The sequence below is a fragment of the Bos grunniens genome, chromosome 18 (assembly GCF_055505025.1).
Source record: "Bos grunniens cultivar Pamir isolate PY7600 chromosome 18, Bosgru_T2T1.0, whole genome shotgun sequence".
Classification (NCBI taxonomy): Eukaryota; Metazoa; Chordata; class Mammalia; order Artiodactyla; family Bovidae; genus Bos; species Bos grunniens.
In genome coordinates, this window is record NC_141182.1 from 62,925,913 (window position 1) to 62,935,100 (window position 9,188).

Below are 9,188 nucleotides of genomic sequence, written 5' to 3' on the forward strand. Positions count from 1 at the left end.
GGTTGAAACTTCAGAGGCCCGTGGCTCAGGAGGGCTTCCCTCAGGACTGAGGAGACGACTGAAGGTTCCAACTCAGAGCAAGAGGTTGTTGTTGTTCAGTCACTCAGTCGTGTCTGACTCTTTGAGACCCCTTGGGCTGCAGCATGCTAGGCCTCCCTGTCCATCACTGTCTCCCAGAGTTTGCTCCCTTCTTGTGTCCATCGCGGTTAGACAGGGCTTTCTTTCTTCTGACACTGTGGAGAATACACATATCTATGTCTATCTATCATTATCTGTCATTTTATTGTCTACTTATTTATCATCTATCAATCATGCATTTATTATCTATTGATCATTTATTATCATCTACCTGCTGCTCCTGCTGCTAAGTCGCTTCAGTCCTGTCCGACTCTGTGCAACCCCATAGACGGCAGCCCACCAGGCTCCCCCATCCCTGGGATTCTCCTGGCAAGAACACTAGAGTGGGCTGCCATTTCCTTCTCCAATGCATGAGAGTGAAAAGTGAAAGTGAAGTCGCTCAGTCGTGTCCAACCCTCAGCGACCCCATGGACTGCAGCCTACCAGGCTCCTCCATCCATGGGGTTTTCCAGGCAAGAGTACTGGAGTGGGGTACCATCGTCTTCTCCACTTGCTTTCTAGAATTTTTAAATTCTACAAAGAGTCAGACACGCCTGAGTGACTTTTACTTTCACAAGGGCTATATTGAAGGAAAAAAAAATCAGCATTTCTAACCCTAGACCCATTTGCCACCCAGCAAGAACAACCACTCTAAGGAATGTACACATTACACATAAGCAAAGTTTATTAAGTATCATCTCTGTTTGAATCACATCCTGTTCTAAATTGAAAAGAGTGTTAAACATTTATTCCCAGGTACTTCCCTGGCAGTCCAGTGGTTAAGACTTTGTCTCCCAATGAGGAGGCTGTGGGTTCAATCCCTGGTCGGGGACCTACGATCCAACATACTTCGTGGCCAAAAAACCAAAACGTAAAATAGAAGCAAAATTGTAACAAATTCAATAAAGACTTAAATATTAAAGCAAAACAAAAAACCTGCTTGTTTCAAAGTCTCTCCTGTGAGACAGTGCATAAAAGCAAGGATTTCTGGCTCAAAGATCAGACTCAGTGATCTCCAGGAGGCAGGGTGAGTAACAGCCTTCTAATGATAGTTTTGCAGAGCTACCCAGAACCTCCATGTCAAAAGGGACACTGCCCCACTCCAGTACTCTTGCCTGGAAAATCCCATGGACGGAAGAGCCTGGTAGGCTGCAGTCCATGGGGTCTCGAAGAGTCAGACATGACTGAGTGAGTTCCCTTTCACTTTTCACTTTCCTGCATTGGAGAAGGAAATGGCAACCCACTCCAGTGTTCTTGCCTGGAGAATCCCAGGGACGGGAAAGTCTGGTGGGCTGCTGTCTATGGGGTCACACAGAGTTGAACACGACTGAAGTGACTTAGCAGCAGCAGCAGCAGCAGATGTTGTGAAATTAAGGGTCTTGGGTGGGAGCTTATCGCAGGTTGTCATGGGCAGGGGGTGGTGCCCCATGTAGTCACGGGTCTTTTTTAAATATAATTTTATTTTTATTTATTTATTCATTTGGTTGCTGCTCACAGGCTTAGCTGCTTTGCAGCCTGTGGGATCTTAGTTCCCTGACTGGGCATCAAACACACATCCCCTGCATTGCAGGGCAGATTCTTAACCACTGGACCACCGGCAGGTCCCCATAAGTGTTCGTCAAAGGGAAGCAGGAGGGTGGGGGTGTGTGAGGCAAGAAGGGAGGAAGGAAGCAGAGGTCAGAGAGGAGAAGAGGCGCTCCCCTCCTGTGTCTGGAGGACGGAGCTCCACGACAGGGAGCACAGGCAGAGTCTAGAAGCTCGAAAAGGCAAGAACACCAACGGGAAAGTAGCAAGTAGTGCAGGCTTGGGGACAGGGTTTAGACTTCTGCTCTCTAGAACTGAAAGAGAATTCACAGTGGGCTGCTCTCGTCCACAGTGCCTCTGGTACGTTGTTCAGGTTCGACAGGAAGCGAGTACACTGCTGCATCGGATGGGTGACCCAGACAGGGCCCTGGAACCGCCACCCCCACAAGTGAGCACAGTGCTTTGATGCCAGCGGAGGGTCATCAGTGCTTGTCAGTCCACTGGGGTGGGGGCTCATCTGACTTCACTGAGGGACCCCCCCCGTCCCCGGCTGCACCAGGCTTCAGCCAACAGGATGACCATGACCAGGAGAAGCAGGGCAGCCAGGCTCAGGCGGACTTGAGTCTCCATGGAAGGATGCCAAGCGGTAGGCGCTGAGAGAGAAGAGGTAGAAGGGCCGATTCCCGTTGGTGGTTGTTGATTAGTCACTCAGCTGTGTCCTTGTGACCCCATGGACTGTGGCCCACCAGGTTCCTCCGTCCATGGGATTTCCCAGGCAAGGGTATTGAGTGAGTTGCCACGCCCTTCTCCAGGGCATCTTCCTGACCTGGGGATTAAACCTGGGTCTCCTACTTGGCAGGCAGATTCTCTACCACTGGGAGAGTCAGCTACCCACCAGGGAAGCTGTCCATGCCTCTAAAGGACCCTAAAACTCAAGCTCATTTCTGCAGACCTCTGGACCTGGTGGGAAGCCCGCCCAGCCCACTCCCTCGGGGTAAGCATTAAACACCTTTCTTTCGTCCTGTCATTATGGGCGCTGTGCTGATACTGGGCTTCTGGGGTCAAGAAAGACAGAACAGGGGTGCTGGAGACTGCCAGTCCCTGCCCTGAGCTTGGCCTGCTCCTCGCTCGGTATCTCTTGTGATTTGACCGTTCCCCAGCAGCAGACACGCTGGCCTCTGTTACCCGTGGGCTCCTGAGCACGTCTCTACCTCTGTGTCTTGGCCCAGGGCTGCTTCCTCTGCCTGTCCTGCGCTCTCTACAAGGATCACCCCTCTGATTTCATCCCAGTGTTTGTTAAAAATACACCCATGAGGGACTTGCTTGTTGAGCCCTCTTCTAAATCACTAGCCCCTTCTGTCAGTCTTGTTCTGTTACACTGTGTGACTCTGTTTTTCCCAATCAGTCATTATGTGACACATTTTTATTCTAACAAAAATGAAAATACATATAACACACGTATTAATATAGTCTATGTAAATATTTTTCTGCAAAGCATATATGATATTTAATAATAGTTACATACATATAAAATACATATATATGCATGGAGTTCCTTGTAGCTCAAACAGTAAAGAATCTGCCTGCTATGCGGGAGACCAGGGTTCCATCCCTGGGTCAGGAAGATCCTCTGGAGAAGGGAATGGCAACACACTCCAGTGTTCTTTCCTGGGAAATCCCATGGACAGAGGAGCCTGGTGGGCTACAGTTTGTGGGGTCACAGAGTCGGACACGACTGAGTAACTAACACACACATATATCCATATAATATATAACATATACATCTGCATCCATGCGGTTAACACTCCAGGTCAGAGAGAAGGGAACACAGAATCTCTTCTCAGTTTTCCACCTAAACTCACTCACCAGTTGAACGTCTGGGCTGTGTGCTGCTGGGAGAGTCAGTAGTTCCCGAAAACAGAGGTGAGGTGGGAGAGGTCTTCCTTATTTCCGCCCAGTTAGGCTCTCACCACCCAGAGTCCCATGGACCCACATGGCCCGTCCCCGGCCCATCCCTCAGAGATGCGTGTCTAAGCTGATGGTGCTCACACACCCTCCCTCTTGTGGTCCTCTTCCCCAGCCAGTGCTTTCACCGCCGAGTCAGCCCCCAAGGCGGGGAGCAGGTGGGTGGACTGGGCTTCTTCCTCACCTTCGACCTGAAGCTGCAGTGGGTCACTGGGCTGAGACCACACGTAGGGGTTGTCGTGGAAGGCACCGTAGCATCTGTAGGTCCCCGCCTGTGTGGAGGAGACTGGATTCAAGAGGAAGATGGTCTGGCGTCCTCCGTCCTGGGGGATGGAGCTTTGGTTCTGGGTGATGGGATCTCCATCTTCTTTGGTGAGGATGAATACATCATGGTTGATTTTGGAGAAACATTGCAACTTCACATTCTCCCCTGGAGCCACCACTGTGCCAGCCATGCTGGAGAGGGAGGGCTTGGAATAAGCTCCTGAGAAAGAAGGAAGTTCAGCGATGAAGGGAAGGGTCACATAGGCACTGTCCCTTTTTGTCCCTGGGAGCAGACGTGGCTCTGGTCTCTCTCCCCTCCTCGCCCCCCTCCCCCTTGAGGAAGTCTCTCGGCATCATCCCTGAGACCTCCCCAAGGACAAGGCTTGGTCCTCCTGCTTCCTGTCCCCGAAGCCTGGTCCTTCCCTCGGCAGAGGGGTCAGTCCCGGCTCCACTGCCTCTGTGCCCCCTCACTGGTCATCACCATCTGCAGGGGGTCACTGAACTGGGACCAGCGGCCTCCTCTCTGATAGGAGCAGTGGTACAGCCCTGTCTTGTCTGTTGTAACCTCTGCAATACTCAAAGTGTTGGTCTTCCTGGACATGATCTGTTCGTCTTTGTCCATGGGCTCAGGACTTCCCACTCTTGATATCCTGTACCCCTCAGCTTGTTTAGGTCCTTGACACAGGAGGGTCACATGACTCTTCCATGGAACTGTGGATCCAGGCAGAGCTGTGAAAGGAGGCGGGGGGAGATTTCCTAGAACACAGGAAACAGGTAATAGACACACAAACTTTTCTCCCTCCACCCTTCTATTTCTCCCCCTCTTACAGCCCCCGCTGTAAAGTCTGAGTCCCCTCTTTCCAGCGGCCAAGAGACTTGATATCTGGCTTAAACCCTGCTGGGTCCTCAGGAGTATCACACAGAACACTCACCCTTCTGTGCCCAAGTGCTCTGGCTCAAACACAACCCTAGAAAGAAACACCTGGTGAGAACAGCCCCGCCTTAAAGAACCACCAGCCCTGCCCTCCTTAGCCGTCTATTTGTATCTAACCCTCTCTCCCCAACTGACCAAGACAGAGCAGCGAGGGAGGAACCATGGACATGATCCCGCGTTCAGGCGGCCCACCAGCCTCAGCCCTGCTCCTCTGATGAAGGGCACACTGCTCCGTTGAGTGACCCACACTTACAGGAAGCTGTGCAGTTGCTTTCGGTTCTCAGCCCTGTAGTGAAGGCAGTTCACATCCTCTTCCTCCTGGGTTGGGAGTGGGGCATACAGACGTCGCTGACACCATGAAGACACTGAACTGAACTTCTCCTCTGTGGGCAAAGTGGGTCATGGTTGGGGGGAGAGAACCATGGTGTCGGGTTGAAATTTCAGAGGCCCGTGGCTCAGGAGGGCTTCCCTCAGGACTGAGGAGACCACTGAAGGTTCCAACTCAGAGCAAGAGGTTGTTGTTGTTCAGTCACTCAGTCGTGTCCGACTTTTTTAGACCCCATGGGCTGCAGCACGCCAGGCCTCCCTGTCCATCACTGTCTCCCAGAGCTTGCTCCATCTCGTGTCCATTGCGGTTAGACAGGGCTTTCTTTATTCTGATACTGTGGGGAATACACATATCCATGTCTATCTATCATTATCTGTCATTTTATTGTCTACTTATTTATCATCTATCATCTATCAATCATGCGTTTATTATCTATTGATCATTTATTATCATCTACCTGCTGCTCCTGCTGCTAAGTCGCTTCAGTCATGTCCGACTCTGTGCAACTCTGTATGGCAGCCCACCAGGCTCCCCATCCCTGGGATTCTCCAGGCAAGAATACTGGAGTGGTTTGCCATTTCCATCTAGCTACCATTTATTTGTCTAATTCTATCATCTATCTACAGCCTTCCATGGTGGCTTGTGGTGAAGCATTGCCTGCAATGCAGAGGACATGGGTTCTATCCATGGGCCGGGAAGATCCCCTGCAGCAGGAAATGGCAACCCACTCCAATGTTCTTTTTTTTTTTCTTCTCTTGCTTTGTCACAAATAGAATGTTCGACGTTTTTAATGTTATCTAACTTTTTTTTTTTAATTGCCAACAGTAGTAGGGAAATTTGGATTGAGAAGGTCATATGTCTGGCTTCATTTTCTTTTTTCTCAACCCTGTAGAGAAAGATAATGTAGAGGATTGGGGTGGGTTTTCAAACATGGCTAAAGACAGATCTTTTATTTATCAAAAGAGACAGTCAGACTCTGTGTTAGTCATTACATCACAAGTCTGACATCAGAGATTCTGGGGAACAAAAGAGTGGCAGGGAGGTGATGGTGGTGAGGAGACTTGGAAGTAGGTAAGTGGGGGAGAGAGAGAGGTATGTGTGTGTGTGCTGGGTGGAGAAGAGCAGAGGGTCATGCCTCTAGCTGCCCACACTGCTATTGTCATTTCCCTGTAGGTACAAGTCTATATTTGCATTATCCTTGCTCTCATAAATGAGCCCAAGAGATGTGTAGGATTCAAAAGACCTTAGAGTTTTAAGGGCATTGGAGGTAATTTAGAAACCCCAACATCGGTGTTGATCACCAAGTCCTGCCGGTCTGTGTCTTTTTTTTTTTTTTATTCCTTTATTTCTCAGGTGTTCCCCATCCTGAACCCTCCTCCCTCCTCCCTCCCCATACCATCCCTCTGGGTCATCCCAGTGAACCAGCCCCAAGCATCCAGCATCATACATTGAACCTGGACTGGCATCTCGTTTCATACATGACATTTCACATGTTTCAATGCCATTCTCCCAAATCTTCCCACCCTTTCCCTCTCCCACAGAGTCCATAAGCCTGTTCTATACATCAGTGTCTCTTTTGCTGTCTCGTATACAGGGTTATCGTTACCATCTTTCTAAATTCCATATATATGCGTTAGTATACTGTATTGGTGTTTGTCCTTCTGGCTTACTTCACTCTGTATAATAGGCTCCAGTTTCATCCACCTCATTAGAACTGATTCAAATGTATTCTTTTTAATGGCTGAGTAATACTCCATTGTGTATATGTACCACTGCTTTCTTATCCATTCATCTGCTGATGGACATCTAGGTTGCTTCCATGTCCTGGCTATTATAAACAGTGCTACGATGAACATTGGGGTACACGTGTCTCTTTCCCTTCTGGTTTCCTCAGTGTGTATGCCCAGCAGTGGGATTGCTGGATCATAAGGCAGTTCTATTTCCAGTTTTTGAAGGAATCTCCACACTGTTCTCCATAGTGGCTGTACTAGTTTGCACTCCCACCAACAGTGTAAGAGGGTTCCCTTTTCTCCACACCCTCTCCAGCATTTATTATTTGTAGACTTTTGGATCGCAGCCATTCTGACTGGTGTGAAATGGTATCTCATAGTGGTTTTGATTTGCATTTCTCTGATAATGAGTGATGTTGAGCATCTTTTCATGTGTTTGTTAGCCATCTGTATGTCTTCTTTGGAGAAATGTCTATTTAGATCTTTGGCCCATTTTTTGATTGGGTCATTTATTTTTCTGGAGTTGAGCTGTAGGAGTTGCTTGTATATTTTTGAGATTAGTTGTTTGTCGGTTGCTTCATTTGCTATTATTTTCTCCCATTCTGAAGGCTGTCTTTTCACCTTGCTAATAGTTTCCTTTGATGTGCAGAAGCTTTTAAGTTTAATTAGGTCCCATTTGTTTATTTTTGCTTTTATTTCCAATATTCTGGGAGGTGGATCATAGAGGATCCTGCTGTGATGTATGTCGGAGAGTGTTTTGCCTATGTTCTCCTCTAGGAGTTTTATAGTTTCTGGTCTTACGTTGAGATTTTTAATCCATTTTGAGTTTATTTTTGTATATGGTGTTAGAAAGTGTTCTAGTTTCATTCTTTTACAAGTGGTTGACCAGATTTCCCAGCACCACTTATTAAAGAGATTGTCTTTAATCCATTGTATATTCTTGCCTCCTTTGTCAAAGATAAGGTATCCATATGTGCATGGATTTATCTCTGGGCTTTCTATTTTGTTCCATTGATCTATATTTCTGTCTTTGTGCCAGTACCATACTGTCTTGATAACTGTGGCTTTGTAGTAGAGCCTGAAATCAGGTAGGTTGATTCCTCCAGTTCCATTTTTCTTTCTCAAGATCGCTTTGGCTATTCGAGGTTTTTTGTATTTCCATACAAATTGTGAAATTATTTGTTCTAGCTCTGTGAAGAATACTGTTGGTAGCTTGATAGGGATTGCGTTGAATCCATAAATTGCTTTGGGTAGTATACTCATTTTCACTATATTGATTCTTCCAATCCATGAACATGGTATATTTCTCCATCTATTAGTGTCCTCTTTGATTTCTTTCACCAGTGTTTTATAGTTTTCTATATATAGGTCTTTAGTTTCTTTAGGTAGATATATTCCTAAGTATTTTATTCTTTCCGTTGCAATGGTGAATGGAATTGTTTCCTTAATTTCTCTTTCTGTTTTCTCATTATTAGTGTATAGGAATGCAAGGGATTTCTGTGTGTTGATTTTATATCCTGCAACTTTACTATAATCATTGATTAGTTCTAGTAATTTTCTGGTGGAGTCTTTAGGGTTTTCTATGTAGAGGATCATGTCATCTGCAAATAGTGAGAGTTTTACTTCTTCTTTTCCAATTTGGATTCCTTTTATTTCTTTTTCTGCTCTGATTGCTGTGGCCAAAACTTCCAAAACTATGTTGAATAGTAATGGTGAAAGTGGGCACCCTTGTCGTGTTCCTGACTTTAGAGGAAATGCTTTCAATTTTTCACCATTGAGGATAATGTTTGCTGTGGGTTTGTCATATATAGCTTTTATTATGTTGAGGTATGTTCCTTCTATTCCTGCTTTCTGGAGAGTTTTTATCATAAATGGGTGTTGAATTTTGTCAAAGGCTTTCTCTGCATCTATTGAGATAATCATATGGTTTTTGTTTTTCAATTTGTTAATGTGGTGTATTACATTGATTGATTTGCGGATATTGAAGAATCCTTGCATCCCTGGGATAAAGCCCACTTGGTCATGGTGTATGATCTTTTTAATGTGTTGTTGGATTCTGATTGCTAGAATTTTGTTTAGGATTTTTGCATCTATATTCATCAGTGATATTGGCCTGTAGTTTTCTTTTTTTGTGGGATCTTTGTCAGGTTTTGGTATTAGGGTGATGGTGGCCTCATAGAATGAGTTTGGAAGTTTACCTTCTTCTGCAATTTTCTGGAAGAGTTTGAGCAGGATAGGTGTTAGCTCTTCTCTAAATTTTTGGTAGAATTCAGCTGTGAAGCCGTCTGGACCTGGGCTTTTGTTTGCTGGAAGATTTTTGATTACA

General features: G+C 46.5%; 1 protein-coding gene across 3 annotated transcripts; it reads right to left on the reverse strand.

Annotated features, from left to right (window-relative positions):
- Nucleotides 1–778: 778 nt before the first annotated feature.
- On the reverse strand, nucleotides 779–5,053 carry LOC147354657 (leukocyte immunoglobulin-like receptor subfamily A member 6). 3 transcript variants are annotated; one of them, XM_086354569.1, is made up of 4 exons: nucleotides 4,940–5,053; nucleotides 4,803–4,838; nucleotides 3,791–4,626; nucleotides 779–2,294 (listed from the first exon to the last, which is right to left on the reverse strand). In XM_086354569.1, the coding sequence occupies exons 3-4, from the start codon at nucleotides 4,059–4,061 to the stop codon at nucleotides 2,155–2,157; spliced, it is 411 nt and encodes a 136-aa protein (XP_086210695.1). In that variant the 5' UTR covers nucleotides 4,062–4,626; nucleotides 4,803–4,838; nucleotides 4,940–5,053; the 3' UTR covers nucleotides 779–2,154. The 3 variants fall into 3 exon arrangements, 1 of the variants encoding a protein (XP_086210695.1); XR_015146524.1 differs by lacking the exon at nucleotides 779–2,294 and having other exon boundaries at nucleotides 3,107–4,090; nucleotides 4,374–4,599; XR_015146523.1 differs by lacking the exon at nucleotides 779–2,294 and having other exon boundaries at nucleotides 3,107–4,090; nucleotides 4,352–4,626.
- Between the last annotated feature and the right edge of the window lie 4,135 nt (nucleotides 5,054–9,188).

Coding starts and splice junctions, on each gene's coding strand:
- LOC147354657 (XM_086354569.1), bottom strand. CDS start 4,061: ATGGCTGGCACAGTGGTGGCTCCAGGGGAGAATGTGAAGTTGCAATGT. Junction 2,295..3,790: donor ACTGCAGCTTCAGGTCGAAG/GTGAGGAAGAAG, acceptor CTTCTCTCTCAG/CGCCTACCGCTTGGCATCCT.